The sequence below is a fragment of the Pagrus pagrus genome (assembly GCF_965226575.1).
Source record: "Pagrus pagrus genome assembly, chromosome: 12".
In the NCBI taxonomy this organism is placed as follows: Eukaryota; Metazoa; Chordata; class Actinopteri; order Spariformes; family Sparidae; genus Pagrus; species Pagrus pagrus.
This window is the reverse complement of record NC_140196.1, coordinates 22,599,462-22,615,757: the sequence shown is the minus strand read 5'-3', so window position 1 is coordinate 22,615,757 and position 16,296 is coordinate 22,599,462. Positions and strand designations below refer to the sequence as shown.

General features: G+C 44.0%; 3 protein-coding genes across 4 annotated transcripts in view; 2 read left to right on the top strand and 1 right to left on the bottom strand.

Annotated features, from left to right (window-relative positions):
- LOC311266970 (phosphatidylinositol 4,5-bisphosphate 3-kinase catalytic subunit alpha isoform) overlaps positions 1 to 16,296 on the top strand; it is a 149,107-nt gene that overhangs the window by 18,035 nt on the left and 114,776 nt on the right. The window contains exon 22 of one of the 2 annotated variants that reach the window (XR_014623783.1): positions 1,240 to 1,322. The exons of the other annotated variant lie outside the window; for it this stretch is intronic. The gene's annotated coding sequence lies outside the window, so the exon portion shown is untranslated. Of the gene's footprint in view, positions 1 to 1,239; positions 1,323 to 16,296 lie in introns of those variants that run through there. 2 annotated transcript variants of the gene reach the window in all.
- Positions 1,248 to 4,694, bottom strand: kcnmb3 (potassium calcium-activated channel subfamily M regulatory beta subunit 3). The gene is made up of 4 exons (XM_084369722.1): positions 4,580 to 4,694; positions 3,307 to 3,504; positions 2,242 to 2,413; positions 1,248 to 1,625 (listed from the first exon to the last, which is right to left on the bottom strand). Exons 1-4 carry the CDS (start codon positions 4,663 to 4,665, stop codon positions 1,257 to 1,259), a joined length of 825 nt encoding a protein of 274 aa, XP_084225848.1. The 5' UTR covers positions 4,666 to 4,694; the 3' UTR covers positions 1,248 to 1,256.
- Positions 4,704 to 15,837, top strand: mfsd8l2 (major facilitator superfamily domain containing 8-like 2; the record flags this gene model as incomplete). Its single annotated transcript, XM_084368265.1, has 12 exons — positions 4,704 to 4,740; positions 4,817 to 4,864; positions 6,681 to 6,866; positions 7,659 to 7,721; positions 7,840 to 7,959; positions 8,197 to 8,276; positions 8,716 to 9,004; positions 12,369 to 12,442; positions 12,878 to 13,091; positions 14,067 to 14,189; positions 14,304 to 14,434; positions 15,125 to 15,837. The coding sequence occupies 12 exons, from the start codon at positions 4,704 to 4,706 to the stop codon at positions 15,203 to 15,205; spliced, it is 1,446 nt and encodes a 481-aa protein (XP_084224391.1). The 3' UTR covers positions 15,206 to 15,837.

Here is a 16,296-nt window from a genome sequence, read left to right as displayed (position 1 = left end):
TGTATGAAAAAAAATTATACATTTAAGTTTTGTACGGTTTCCTGTTTACGCTGACTCTTAACGTATGATCCGTTTCCTGTTTACACTGACTTTTTAGAAACGAACCAAGAGGATTAAACAAGAAGTTAAACAGACTGACATGTAACTCGCTGACTGGACAGTTTTGGCGATGATGCATCATCAGAGCCTGCGTGGGGGAAATCACACGCTGGTGACTAACAAAATGTTAGAAGCACTTTCATGCTTCTAATGTGTGTATTTTTACTTTTTGGTGTCAACAAGTAACTGTTAATAAGCATTATTAGTATTATTTGACTGCAAATGGACCAAATGTTATAAGTGATGACTAACAGGTAGAGACATAAAGGAGGTGTCTTGTACTTATATGATTCTGGGTTTATTAGCCTGCTGAGGGATCATTGCTGTCACACACTTTTTTAATAAGTACTTGGAGTAGGATACAAGCACAGCAGTTTTAACAGCTACTGACCTAGTCATCAGGGAAAATAATGCACCAGTGTGCCTCGCTGGTATGAACCGTGCGAAAACTCATAAGTGATGTAAAGTAAGAACTACAATCATGTCAGCCCGAAGTACTAGTGTTATGTTAGTCTTTAAAGAAGTCAGATAAGTCTGTAATAACCATTCAAACAGGATTTTCTGGTTCTCTGAAACAGAGAACATACAGGTTGAAATAAAACATTACATTACAAACCTCAAAGTATTTGGAATGGGTTTTATTCTGCATTTCTATGGTTTCTGCATGAGGAGGGCTCATATTCTTCCTTCTTCATGTTTGGATTGGCCTTATATCGCTGTCACACACTTTCAGATGACTTTTTTTTTTGTTTAGAGGCGTGTGTGTTAAGATTTCTCTTCAATAGGAGCTGAGACCAAGGTTACTGAATGGCACTTATAATAAGATACAAATTAAGACCAACATGTTTGACTCTGAGTGGCTTCATACATACCAGCCCTGGTTCACATTATGCATACTTTATATCACTGGTGGACTAAGGCGGGGTGACAGTTGGGCGATCATCCCCTCTGGTGTCCCATGTTTGAAAAAACGCTGCCTATGGTAGAGAAAACATGCTAACGTGCCCTTCTAGTGGACACAATGCTGTGAAGTGGCCTCTCTTCACTGGTGCCCTTTTTATTTTCTGCCCCTGCCCCTTAAACATCCTGAGTACGCCACTGCTTTACATGTTTAACGTTGGTATTTTTGGCATGTTGCAGCACAACCACTGCATACGTCACGAGGGAGACTGCATGCTGGACCTCCGGAGGAGTCCGTACAGTTTGCCCTGAGTGTGTCTCGATGTCACTCTGCCGCCTCCGGCCTCGCTGCACATCTCAGACGCCACGTGGGCCAAGTACTGCGTCAGCTTCACCAGGCCCACCAACAGAGCTCCCCCACCCAGCATCAGACAGGGCCACAGCAGTGCAAACAGGGCGTCCTTATGGGTGTGCTTCCTATTCAAGATGGCATCCCCCGGGTGCCTGGTGCGGTCAGCGAAGCACAGTGAGGTGCTCTCCAGCTGAGTGTCCAAGCTGTTTTTCACTATCTCAACTTCCCCCTGAAGTTCTGCTCTGGCCATCCGACATTTTGGTATGTAGAAACACTGGGAGAGAAAAAGATATGATTCAAGTGTAATTTTTATCAAGTGACCTGCCTGTTACAGTCGGCAGGGCTGATTGCAATCAGTGAGACGAGCTGCAATGTTCTTTTACGATTCAGTTTTTTGTCTGTTTAAAAAAAAGAAGAAAAAAGAAAAGCTTTTCCAGCCTCAATGTTCTGCACTGGTACTTGAAAAAATGTTTCGTACAATTGCTCTGAATGGAGCAGAAGTGCAGCATGAGAGCATCCCTTAATAATGTCTGCTGGCTTATTCACAAGGGTACAGTAATCAGAGTACTGCCAGTTTTCCATCCTGTCAGCTTGTTCAGTGCAGGTTTTTCTCCACTTTCCCAGGTGCTTCCTCAAGTCCCTGTTAAGACAGTTAATATACCACTAGGATGACTCTGAGTCCTCAGAAGCAAAACTAAGATCCGACTGTCCCTTCATGTCAGTTGCAGTACATAAACATAAAGCTTTAAGTCCACTTCTCCAGGGCCAGTACGCTGCAGGTGTTCCTCCCTTACAGTCCACAAGCCCCACCAGGTGTGAAGCACATCTGAACCTCATAAAGCTTTAAGGTAAGACCCAAAAACCTGCAATTTACTGCCTTAAATCCCTACCTCGAGACCGAGGAGGACCAATTCCTCGTCAAAGTGGAGGAGAGCCGTCTGATTGGAGGCTGTGAGATTAACCTTTACCCTGAGGCAAGGCACAGTGCTCACACCTCTGCAGTCCACCCACTCCTCCAGGATTTCAGTCCTCAGGAGAACACAGCTGGCCTTCTCCCACTTACTGGAAAACAAGAGGGAAAGTCTAATTTAACCGACTCTTGCATGTCTCACACACTTATAACCCTCACAGCAAAAAGACGGCAATTGTTTCTTGTTAGATCTCAGATGCGAGGGTTTTTTTTTCTCATGGCACATTTTACAGAAGCTCCACGGACCTTAGTTCAGGCATGCAACTGAGAACCCGTTAAAAAAACTCATTGTCTTTGAGACGAGGGAGCCGAAGAGCAAAAATGCTAACTGATTTCTGGGTTCTGGGACTCATTACTACAGCATTCTGTTACGAAACAATAGCATGCTAACACACTAAGTCAGGATGGGAAAGGTGGTGAACGTTATACAGGCTAAACATCATGTTTTTTGAGCATGTACAGTAAGCATGCTATTGTTAGCATTTAGCACCCCTCTGCCTGCTGGTAGCATGATAGCATGGCCGTCAAGTGTTTTTTCTTGTCTCGGTATCAATGGGCTTCTGTAACATCTAGTTTGCATTGAGCTCTGAGTTATTTCATCTCTTGCTCACTACTTAATCTCCTGTAGTCTAAATTGTACATCATACATTGACTTTGTCCTGAAGGGATTATTGGATTAGTCAGAAAAAGTTTAATCAAAAAGGCCAGATATTTGCAAGTTCCAGTCTGACAAATGTGCTGATTTGGTAATTTGAATATCTTTGGTCCGTTGCTTGAAAACTCTTAACTAAGCAATTTATCATTGAATCAAAAATCTAATCACCAGCTAATAAATTAATAATAAAACTATTTGTCAGCTGCAGCCTTGAAATGCGCTGTGCAAGCTCTGTGAACTCATGGAAGTCATTTGCACGAGTAAACAAACGTAAGCTGAGCTAAAGTCCTGTCTATCACTTGTAGTATTAGCAGACAAGCTACAGTGTACCTGTCACCATATGGTTTGATCGCAGTGATGCCGACCACAAAGAACATGAGCACAGAGAAGGCCATCATGGCGAAGCCCAGCAGGATGGCTCTGTCCTCCCCCACACTCGACACTGGCATCTGGGTCCGAGCTCGCAGCCCTCCACGCCCATCCACCCCTCTGCTCCACTCCTGCTCCTGACCTGTGTGGAACAAGTCTCTGTGTCTCACGCACACACACGCACACACACACACACACACACAGACGCAGGCACATAAAGGCAGACATGGACACCAGGGATTTAGTGATTTAATCCAACAGTGATACAAATTAAATTTTTGATGTGATGCATCGACAAATTTCATATTCGCCTCATGAAACGATTTAGTTCATCTGATTAATTTTATGTTCTTTCAGACCAACTGATCTTCAGAGATAAAATACAAAATGCATCTGAACAAATTCAATAGATGGCCTCAAGTGGAAGCAGCTCATGTGTCTAATAAATTTAATGTCTGTCTCCAAGAATTATTTTGCTATTATTTATTAAACAGACATCAGTCGGTTATGTGATGACAAGGTACATTTTAAAGGGGCTCATTTGAGATTTATTTCCACGCGACTCTTGCGAGACAAATTAAATGCTAGCAGGACTGTGAGGCTGTTTGAAGGCACGGCTAATATCAGCATGCTAACGCGCGCACAATGACGCTTGGCCCGTTGGAGATGAACTGTGCCGAGCCTGGAGAGCAGACGGGAGCAGGTGGCAGCAGCGGGGGGCCGAGACGTGAAGCTGCGGTCAAGTCGAACAGGAAGTCACAGAAACACTCACTTCCTGTTTATTAAAATGTTACCAACCTTCCAAACTCCACCACCTCAGTTCATAACACAACCTTTCTGGTGAATATTTCAGGTTTCAATACGAGGACCCTGATGACCTCATCAGACGCTGTTTTGTCAGATAGCTCCTCCAGAGCCACGGAGGACATTATGCAACTGTTTTCACAGGCTGAGTAGAGCTCCTCGCGACAAGTAAACTGAACTCGATATGCAAAATCGGTGGACTGCACCTTTAATGCAATATCAATAAATTACAGTCCATTCAAACCTGTCAGATTTATGCATCCATCTGTTTAAGACACGTGCGGTATGTATAATCGTGCTCACATATACCCAAGAGTCGGAAATCTGAATGTGAAGTTTGTTAAACTCCACCTGTGTTTTTCCTTCATAACGACCTCCCAACAGTGTTTTCGAAGCCTCGCTGCCTGGCCCAGTCGATCGTCCTCCTTACCGTGTCTGCCGCCTGCGAGCACCCTGCAGGTTGATGTTAATGGGGATGCTGAACGACCTCCGGGGAGAAGCTGCGTTCAAGAACATTGCCCACTCCTACCTCAGCCGCCTCCCAGCTCCCAAGTATGTATATCCACCTAACAAGCTCCTCTGTATCTGAAAGTCAAATGTCCTCCTGCCAACAGCTGATCATCTCGCATCTCCAGCAGGCTCCAGTGCAGCGCGGTGACTGACTGAGTGCTGTTTACTCACCGGGGAACTCCCTGTTGTTTACCAAGGCTCAAAGGTGAGAGCAACAGCACCTTCCACCCTTGTGTGCGTTTCTATAGAAACCACCTCAGGTAAGGCAGGTAGGATGCTAATGGCCTCTCAGCGGGCCCGTGAGGCTGAGCTTCATGCAGCAATTTGTCACTGGAGAAGCTGGATCAACCTCCTCTTGATTATTCACTCTTTACACAGAATGAAAAAGCAGGATAACCCTGCACAGGTGACTTCACGTTCTCCATTAAGTAAGCGTGAAAAAAGAAGCTGATGTATAGGGGGGCAATCGCAATTGGATGCCCCCATGGTAGTCTGCCCATCCAGTGGAGAAAACCTGATAAAGTGCCCTCTGGGGTGCCCGTCCAGTGGAAGCACCCTCTCATCACAGTAAATATACCACCACTTTCTGCGTGCTGATGCCCCGCCGCATGCTCCTGGTGCCTTATATATTTTTTCCGCCCCTGCCCCTCAAACATCCTGAGTCTGCCACTGACACGTACGCACACAAGCAGAGGAGATACTGACCCAAACACATGTGTCCTGCGACATTGCATTATCCCGTAAGCCGTCGAGATCCAAACCTCTCAGAGCGCCCCGACACTGTGTGGAGTGCGAGACGCTGAGCGGGTTTATATGTGTTATTCAAACAATCGAAAGTCTTTGTATTATTCATGCGTTGCCGCAAAAAACATATGGCGGTATTAACTCGGTGACAGTTCTGTGTAATATAACAAGCCCGAGGCCAGGAACACCAGAGCAGCTTGAAAACGGAGCCAACCATTCAATAAAACAGACAGAAGTGTCAGACCTAATGTATTCAGTATTGAATACAATAGTGTTACCTTTTGGATTTTCCTCCACCTTTTATCACCCGTTCTGGTGGAAGGCCTCATGTTCAGGGAAATGTAATCCTGGTTTATCTGATATATCTTATTACCTGTTTGTTTTTACTGCCGTGTGTGATGTTTTGTATCTGTAAACTCTGTAAAAAGTTATCCATTTCTATAACCTACGTGGAGGCCGATGGGCCTTGGCGCATTTCTTTCCGTGGGTTGTGGGAGAATCAAGCGCTTTTGATGAAAGTGAAGAAAACAAGATTAAAAATGTATAAAGCGCAGTGTACTTTACCTCACCTGGTAACCTGAAACATTGCCTGGACCGTGAAGCTCACAGCGGGGTGCTGCACTGCAGACGCGACTCAAACAGAATTTCATCTCTGACACAGAGAATGGCTGATGGAGACGGGCTGCTGAAACCATCTCAAACTGGACTGTATTGTTTTTATTGTTGATTTCATGTATTTCAGGCCTCACCCCTGCTGGGCCTCTTCTGTAGGGGGAACCTCGTATGATCTCTGCTTTTCTGTCTCTATGAAGTTCTGACCTTGTACAATGTTGAGACAAATTCCTCTAACTACGCAGGCCGGCGGTTGTAATTGGACTCACAGTGTCTCCTGTTATCTGATTATGCTGCCGAACAACATTTCCGAACAACACATGCAGACAGAGGTCGGTGTATAAAAGGCAGCGAGTCACTGAGCACAATGGATAATCACCAAAAGAGGAATTTAACTTTTCTTACCATTGGACTGATATTTATGCTGAGCGGCATTGAGTACGGTAAGTACATAATGACAGCTTTGTGGACTTGAAGACATGAGATAATGGTCTCATTAGAGCAGAATCCGTTTGGCATTTTGGTCGTGAGCACCAACCACAGAGGTTACGGCATCTGATTTAAGTCAAATATATTCTGCTGACGGTAAACAAGGCTTGTCATTTACACATCTCCCTCCTTTTCTCCCACATTCACCCCCCATCGTCGCTCTCCGGTGGTCTCAGCCGTCATCCTGCCCACAATATGGAGGTATCTCCAGATTTTGGAGGCCCCTCCGTACTTCCTGGGTCTGGGACTGTCTGCCTTCAGTCTGAGCGCGCTCGTTACAGGCCCGCTTTTTGGGTTCTGGTCAGACCGGAGCAAAACTACAAAGTCCATCGTCCTTTTCTCCAACCTTTTCGAGATTGTTGGTGAGTAATCGAACCACAAGACCAATCACATGACGCAGAGAGACAGAGTTTAAAAGCCCCTGGTGTTAGTGTGTTAAACTCAGACTCTAGCTCATAGTTTGGCTGAGTCAGACATACTTCATTATTCAGTACACGCTACAAAGAGAATTCTCTGTAGAGGTCTGTAGTAGACGAGGAGTCTCAGATGGCAAACTAAAAAAAGTTCAGGTCTTAGGTCATTCCTTTCATTCGCCAGCTCTTTAAATTTGCCCTTTTCCCCCATCTGTGCAATGCATGATGGTAGTTAGTCACCTCTGTTAGTGACCCGAAAGTGTACACTACTTTTCATACTGTATTGTGGGTCTAAATGAGTTCAGATGTCCAGTAGAATCCTGACTAGACATTCAACTAATGTTACGTAATGCAAAACCTCGAGTAGACTGAAGTTAAAAACAAGACCAAGAGCCATGCTAGCCACTACCGCTAGCTAAGAGTTAATGTTAGCATGCTAACATGCTCACAGTGATAATACTAACATGCTAATAATGTTTACATTCCTCGCCACATTAGTTTACTGTGTTAGCATGCTAACATTAGCTTATTAGCACAACATTAGCATAACATTATCTTTATGCTTTTTTTATTAGCATTCAAGCGTCACACCCTGAGCATGACGTCAGAGGAAAATGGCCGCTGTGTGAATAGGGTCAACTGCTAAAAATGATTTGCACGTGACCTTCAGGTCAAATGATTGATTCACATTGAAGATGCGATTTCCTTCCCAACAATGATTTTCATTTTATCGGTTCTCAGGTAACTTCATGTATTTTATCGGATATTCAAAGTGGCTGTTGCTATGCAGTCGGCTTGTAGCAGGTGACACACACACACACACACACACACAAACACTTGCATGTCATGCAATACCACCCCTGTGTCTGCACGTGTGTGTACGTTGTGCAGGTGTAACAGAAGAATGCTGTTTTCCTCTCAGGTGTCGGTGCAGGGGCGGGCTCCTCCATCTTTGGTTTCCTGACTCGGAGCACTCGCCCGGAGGAGCGCGCCGGCATCTTCGCAGCCATCATGGCCGGCCGACAAGCCGGCCTCCTTGTCGGTCAGTTTCTCCCCCTTCATCTTCCCACAGAGAGAGGTGTCATTTCACCTCTCGCCACCTCCTCTGTCTTCTGCGAAATATCAGAAACTAGGAAGGAGTCTGTGTTGTCCTCTTTGATGTTCAGTTTCAACTTGGAGAGTGAGGCATTCAATAAAATCGCTGAGGTGAAGGCTATACTGCCTCCACACACCCTCTGTTTTTTATCCCGGCTCCTCTTTCTTCCTCCTGTCTCTTCAGGGCCGGCGTTCAACCTGTTCCTGCGGCTGTGTGATTTCAAGCTGGGGCCCTTTGTTGTCAACAAATATACGTCTCCTGGGGTAACAGCATCCAGATAATCAGTAATCTAAGGTTCTCCGAAAGCCTCATGAATACAGAAACAGTCTTCGGAAATAGTCGCTCTACATTCATGCATTTCTTTTCCCCTTTGTTCTCCTCTGAGTAAGAAGAATAGAAAACGCCTGCAGTGACACTCAGGCCCTTAACTACCCGTATCGATCTATTTCCATCTCACGAGTCTCTCTGAATAAAACACCTGTCGGACGGATGTAGCTTAAATGAGATATAACAAAGCTCCATACGCCTACTTCCATTTTTCCACATAATTTGACACTGCAGGTCTCTTTATTTCACCGTGCCAGGGTACTTTCCTCCATATATCAAATACTTTATCTCAGCTGATAGTTTTCAAGGATTTCTATGTTGTAAAAATTCTTTCGCTGTTTGTTTTTTTTGTCTTTTCCCTCCTCGCCCTCTCAGATCTTCATGTGCCTGCTGTGGGTGCTGCTCCAGTTCGTCGTCCTGGCTATGTACTGGGACGTACCGCCCATCAGCTCGGAGGGGGGAGCGGTGATGGTGGAGATGAAACAGGAGGAGGGCGATGATGAGGAGGAGGTGCCGCTGATAGGGTCCGACGAGGAGCCGGCCCACACCTACAGAGCTGTCAACACCGACCAATTGGAGGCCTCTACCACCTCGTCTGAGATGCAGCCGGTCCACGATGCCTCGGCGGGCTCGAACCCCTTCAAAAACTTCAGTGCCAGCAGAGGTGAGCGAGCAGGTTTTTGACTGCCTGTCCGGACCAATGATTGTCGGCTCTGCTCCGTTGGCGGGGCACAGGTAGCAAGAGGTGTCACTACCAATGCACTTGTTTGGTATCTGCACTATTGATTGTCTCTCACACACACACACACACACACACACACTTTCTGTTCTCCAGGTCCCTCTGAGGAATTTCTGTGTGGCATGTCGGATCAGCTTCCCTGTGTATTGATTGGACTGGTGTGTATGTGTCTGGTTTATGTCGGAGCGTATGTGTGTGTATGTATATATATGATGTCAGGTGTCTTATTGGATTAGTGTCATAGTAAGTTTACATGGGATGCAAGCAGTGATTGTGTGCCGCTATCGATTAACTTTTTCTGTACTTTGTTAACCTGTGTGTGTGTGTGTGTGTGTGTGTGTGTGTGTGTGTGTGTGTGTGTGCGTGTGCGTGTGCGCGTGTGTGTCAAACCTCGGTATTGATTCTCTCACTCTTTGAAGATGTGGCAAAGGGAAGGGTAGCAGACTTCCTTTTTTATTGACTGGCTTGCTGTGGTTGACTTGTGGATGAAATGGAGACAGACTTGGTAATGTGGCCAACATTCTTCTTATTGATCCTTTTTTGTTTTGAAAAAAATCTGCTGCACCAGAAACTCGGGAGCAAAACTGGGAGGATGTCTGCAGCTCGAGCACATTCTGTAGGAGTGTCTGCTGGCCGTTACAGTGTGTCTGGTATTCGCTCCTCTGAATTATTGATCCCCACCCCAACTTTTTCTTCTGTATGAGTGAGGAATCTTTGAAACTCCGGCAGATCTTTCACTTTCTTTCATCAAGCCTTTTGATTTGTGGCCCGGGGTCATGCATCACTCACAGCACAAGTAGAAAAGTTGGAACAAGGAAAATATTAAGCATTTATAAGCAGTATATTATTAGCTACTAATGGTTTAAAGCAGGGTTACCCAAACTTACTGCCTTGGATAGCATTTTTAAGATGCAAAATTCTACAAGGATCGCAACTAGAGATGTTAATATTCACTGGCCTACAGCAGTCTACAGAATAAAAGCTGCATCCTTTCATCACATAAACATTACAAACATTAAACATTTATCCCTCTGCAGTGCCTTACACGTTTGTTGTAATCTACAATAATATTGTTTTCACATGGCAGCTTTTAGATGAGGCATTTACTGACTCTGCTGCACACACCTCTCTCAGAGTCAGACGGCAATGTTGAGGGAGCCTCCTCAGATCTCGGCTGATTAGATGGGCTTGCTCTAACAGTTATTATTTATGGCTGCAGACGTTAGCTTCAGGTGAAAATGGCTAACATGATTAGTAGTTGTTGTGAGGCAGAAGTCACGCTCAGCGTGGGTCTCATCCAGTTCGTGCTTCCCAGCAAGTTCATAAAATCCGACATCTGCCCCGAGATGTCCGTTTAAAAAAATCCTTTTTTTAATCACTAACAGATGATCTCTGCCTCCCTCCGACATGCCTCCTAGATAAGTAACATTAGCCTAATGTCCACCCACATTTCAAATCATGGGAGCAACGTCGTGACATAACTTTATTTTCCAGCTGAGGCCGAACAATCAACAATCAACATGAGCTGCAGACTCTCAGTTATGTTCTGTCTTTCTTCCACGGCCGCATTGCGATGCATCTTATAATCGAGAAATGTCCACGCCTCTAATCCCAGCTGACTTCAAAGTGTCATTCTGCATGCTGTGCTCGTAAATACATACATCGTACTATTTAATCCATCCACTATCTGACTAAAAAAAAACAACATAAACACACATTTATATCGTAATTAATTAAAGTTGCAATATTTAAGAGTTTGCCGCCTGTCAAATTCATAATTAGATCCTCTTCCTCGGAGTCCGCCATGTTGCTACGGCAGCCCAGAAACAGACAAACCAAACACTGACTCTAGAGAGGAAGGTTAGAGGAGGGTTGTTTAGTTGGTTGCAATCTGCAGCCTCACCACTAGGTACCACTAAATCCTACACACTGGACCTTTAAGTTACAGGTGAAAAACTTGTAAATGTTAGTTGATTAATGCTTTCTAATGTGGTAATATTTGTAAATGGTTATTTGATTTTTTTTTTATCTTAAAGGGTCACTCTGCCAATTTTTTGTACACAGGAGTACTACTACTCTCAGGAGGAGCTTTGTCATATGTCTGACAAAATAAATAGGATGATGTCATCATCGTACTCTTGGCTTGAACAACTGAAACTGAAGCATGTGCGGAAGTGCCTTCAAACTGCATTCTTTCTAATGGCCAGCAGGGGGCGACTCAGCTGGTTTCATTGTATATAAGCTCATGAGAAACTGACCCTATTTCTTGCACATGACGTTCATTTAGTAAACTGTGGTCATAATAAGCAGGGTGTGCTTTAGGGCGTGCCTACCTTGTGATTGACAAGTCACTACCAAGTTCTCCAATCAGTATCCTCCCCAGCCCCGCCCTCTCTTCCATATATGGCCATAATGACAAATTCAAGGTTTCAAAACAGAGGAGGGTCTAATGACAGGTGTTATCATGTTGCATCATGGAAGTTGTAGGATCCGGTGTTTTTTGAGTTTTATTCACACCAGGGAGCAAAGATCAGGATATCTCTGCATTGGCTGTATTGATTTTTTAAAATCTCTCTCTTCCTTTCCCCAAACTTCATGGAAGTGCAACAATAAATCACTTGAGAGCCCCTTTAAACTCATATCTATACTTGTAAACACACACACACACACACACACACACACACACATTAAAATACATGCATACTATAAATACATACACTACAGATACAAGACAAACTGTATATGCAGTAGTCTAAAAATGAAATCATATGAATAATCCTAGAAAACAGTGCACAGAGAGAATTGAACCGTACTAGATCACACACTGTACTATAAAGCCATTCCTCCAGCCATCTGGCACGAACTTCCAAATTTAGCAGCAAGCCCAGCTCATTTTTCCTCCCCTCCAAGTCCATGAGGGAGTTTTTGTTCCAGGAAAAGCTGGTATCAGAATTTATTAAAATATTTTTTCTTCTGTGGTGTTATCATGCTTTGGACATACAGGAAGAAAAAAATGAGACCAGAGCTTTCACTTATCTCCAGAATAAGAAATAGACAGTTTGTTGGGCTGGGGGATCAACATGACCAGTCGGCCAGGATTCGTCACGCCTGCCTCTTTCGGTGTTCAGATTACTTTCAGATGGTCCGGGTTTTCTTCTCTCCTTAAACTTCTTTATCTCAAGCTAACTCACCGGTTGCAACTTTCAATTTAATGGTACCACTTGAGCTTGTTTTATGATTTTCTCTTTGGTTTCTCAGTATATATATCTCTCCGCCTTTCACTCTGCAGAGTTCCTGAGAGAGGAGGTGGTTGTTCTCCTCACGGCTCAGTTCATCACTCTCTTCAATCAGACAGCCCTGGAGGTGAGAGCAGCTACCGTTGAGATCCATCAGCCGGAGTTTCCAAGCATTTCACACAATGTCACACTATTTTACCCCGAGTTTCATTCAAACCGCATCAATCCCAGCCTTACCTGGAAAGACCTGAGCTGTAAACGTTGAGAAAATAATCAAGTAGCGCTTAATGCTCAGAGTTAAACTGATGTAACAAGTGCGCATAATCAGTCTGCATGCCCCGGACATGGAAAATGAAGAGGCTCTCTCTCTTCTCATTAAACTCCGGTGGCTGAACCGTCACACGGCGCTGACCTGGATTATATAACTATTCTAATATAAAATCAGAGCAACTCTTTTGATCTGGATTGAATGAAGCCCTTGAAGGACTTAAAAAAAGCGTGTTTCAGCTCTAATAAGAATCTCCACCTCTGCTCCTGACTCATCTTTCTCGAACATCCACAGACCATGGTGACGCCTATGACGCAGCGCTACTTTAGCTTTGGCGAGCTGGCCAACAGCCTGATGTACAGCCTGTGCGGGGTGGAGGTCATCCTGGGCTTCTTCTTCGTCCGCTGGCTGAGCAGGAAGGTGGAGGACCGCGCCGTGCTGGCCGTGGGCCTGTTCATCTGCTGCACCGCCTGCGTCTGGTGCCTCGTCTTCCTCGGCAACCCCCGAGGTGCTAACCTGTCCGGGAAAACATACAAACACGCATGCAAAGGCTTTAAAAAAAAAAAAACGCCTCGTGTTCTGTGCCAAATCCTTTCTGTGTGACTGGTGTTGGTGTGTGGAGCGCAGGGTAGCCATATTGGGTTACACACTGGCTGCATTGAGTGAGCTCTGTAAATGATATCACTCTGGCAGGCCAGTAGGAGATCGTACAGGCAAACTGGATCCTGTATGTTCATGTTGGCCTGCGTCTGTTGCAGCTTGTCACGTTTATCGCTCTGATTACAAGTGACAGGTGCTGGAGCCGGGGAGTGCCTGAGTACATATAAAAGGATTACAGTAATCTAATTAGACAAAAATGCTATTTGTTAAGGCGTATCCTACATTTGTTTGCTATTTGTTACAGTTACAGTTAAAACGACCCAACAAAGAAACAAAAACCTTGAAGGCAGAGGGAAAGTACATTTTTTTTCTTCCCCTGAACCACCAAGAAACATGTTTGATTGTTGAAATTGCATTTTGATTATAAGATTAGAGACTTCCAGTTTATGCGGGGACATCCAACAGTTTGAGTGGGCACAGATTCACACAAACATGTGCATGATGCAAAGCAGCAGAGAACAAAACTGTAGTGGCTGCCAGCTTGGCAGTGGTTTCGCTTCAGATAGAGCTATCTCTGGTGGTGCCAGCCCATTTGTGAAAGGAACTTAAAAACCGAGAGAGGAAAGATATGGATAACTGAAGCGTGATCTGTCACACACTTTGAATCCTTATTCCTTCATATTAGAAATAAACAGCAACGAAATATCATAATAAAATAGCCAGTGATCTGTAAATATATAAACTTTAGATATGTGAGAGCTGGCGTTACATTACAGCCTGTGAATGAAATTGTTTAATGATATGTTTCATATAATTTGTGGGCAAACAGCTGTAATTCACTAATCCATTTATCTCATTTATTTAATCTTTCCGTCGCTGCCAGGTGGTTATGGATGGGAGCTGTCGGCCTTCATCATTGGAGTGTTTCTGCAGCTGCTGGGGCTTCCCTTCGTGGCCGTGTCTCAGGTGTCTCTCTTCTCCAAAGTCACCGCGGAGAAAACACAAGGTTGGCAAGTGATTTTACCACTTCACCTCAGCATTGAGACGCAACACGTATGCTGTATTTTCACGTTGATGAAAGGAAATAAATTGTCATTCTTTGTGATGCGTTACCCTAAAGGATTCAGCCAAGGTGTCAGACGCTCAGTTGGAGGCCTGGCCACCATCTTGGGTCCTTTGTGGGCTGGAGGACTGACCAGTAATTTGTACATAATGCTGGGCATGATGCTCGCGCTCCTCTTAATGATCTCAGTAAGTAGAACGCAGCTCGTTGGAGTAAAGATAAAAAATTGGGTGACATAATTACAGACAGAGTTTGAAATTGCCAAGAGTGACATAGATGTCTCTATGGTGAATATTACGCTGGAGCCATCAGCCGGTTAGCTTAGCTTAGCATAGAGACTGGAAACAGAGAAATGGCAAGTTGTCTTATGTTCTGAAGAAAACTATACGACAACCTAAATAGTGTTTGAGAAGACTGACACCAGTTTTGTATCTGTCCACTAAATATGAGGCTGGTTAGTTTAGCAAATAATGGAAACAGGGGGAACAGCTAGCCTGTACCTCTAAAGCTAGGTAATTAAATTTGTAATATGTAAGAATTTTGTTAAAAAACATTCTTCTTGTCAAGCTCTCAGCAAGAAAGTGAATGAGCGTATTGCACAAAATGTCTCACTATTGCTTTAATTTGATACTGTCAAGGAGCAGGAATTTACATGATTAATGCTTTAACTCAGTGCTTCCTGTTTTCTACCCTCCCATGTATACACCTTCCCCTTTGGAAACTGGCTTAAGAAAGCATTTTTATATTCTCATACCAAAACTGATAAGCAGCAGCTACATGCCAGTAAAATCCCTCACTCAGCATGTCTTTGATAGCCTCCACTTATTACCCGGTGCTCTCTATTCTCTAAAGCCACATCACGCTGTACATTTTTGCAGGTTATGACATCGATGTCCTACGAGCGCCTGACTGAGCGCAGGGCAGTGCAGTGTGCTCAGAGCTCTGACAGCGGAGGATAACGCTGCAGTCTGTCTGAAGAGCAGGCTAAAGACGGACACAGGGAGTGCCCTGCACTTCTGAGGGAATCAATACACGTTGGCTGCAGAGGAAACTGTATGAGTGTGGAATAAAAATGTTCAAAAACACATACTGTAGCTCACAGCCTGCCATACAGGTGATCACACTCCGCAGGTAAATCTTCTGTATGTTTCTAAGCGTTGAACAATCTCTGCCTTACATACATATCACTATCAGACTATTAGTTATATTTTACACAAGGGGGCACCATTGCTCTCATGTTGAATATTCAGAGGTGTAATTGAAGATGAAAGCCAGTATTTTTAAACTGATCTATTTATATTCCCAGGTGTTGATGAAAAGATGAGAGAGCAGGTTTTTCCATGTGACCCAAGTACCAAAATTTTCATTTTTTGTCCCGAGTCTTTCTTCTATGGAAAAAAAAAAAAAAAATCCTCCCTGAAATTGAAGCGGTTGACACAATGGGTGCAGAAGCGGAGTTGTCAAGATCTTAGCAGCTCCATGTCAGTGTAGCTGATAGAAGAAGAGGGTCAAAGAGAGGGAAGCTTTACAGATTTCTTGATATTTATTTGTAGTGTTGGAGTAAAACTGAGTTTTTAATGTTAAAATTAAATACAGCCTTGGATGTGACTGAAGCAGAGAGATGTTATCTGAAAATATTCCTCGCTATCTTATGTGCAAATGAGAAGCTCCTGAATTAAAACCAAATTTAAGAAATACTTGTTAATTAGCTTTCTCTATCGTTTTACTATAGGGGGGATTTAAAGTTTAATTGCCTGTATTCATAATTCAAAATATAACAAGGTGTGACTTGTGTATAGTCAGCTGTTCTTGCCTATATTCTCCTCTAGGATGTGCTGTATGCTACACATCCGAGTGTGAGAGGACAATGCTGTAAGCAACATCAAGGCATTGTGGATTCCCTTTGTAGCAATGAACATGGGTTTGGCCAATCTCTGTGTTTTTGCATAATTGCAGATAAAGCTCGGTAACCTTTCCAGTTTTCTACACTCAGCATGTGATTTTTGGCTTTCCATGAGGCTTTTCGCCTAAAATGGAAATTCTAATCTCT

Excerpts from the sequence above, each read along its gene's own strand:
- kcnmb3 (XM_084369722.1), bottom strand. The coding sequence starts at position 4,665 with ATGTTCTTGAACGCAGCTTCTCCCCGGAGGTCGTTCAGCATCCCCATT. Across the intron at positions 2,414-3,306 it reads ATCAAACCATATGGTGACAG|TAAGTGGGAGAAGGCCAGCT; the intron begins GTACACTGTAGC and ends CTTGTTTTCCAG. Across the intron at positions 1,626-2,241 it reads TGGTCCTCCTCGGTCTCGAG|TGTTTCTACATACCAAAATG; the intron begins GTAGGGATTTAA and ends TTTCTCTCCCAG.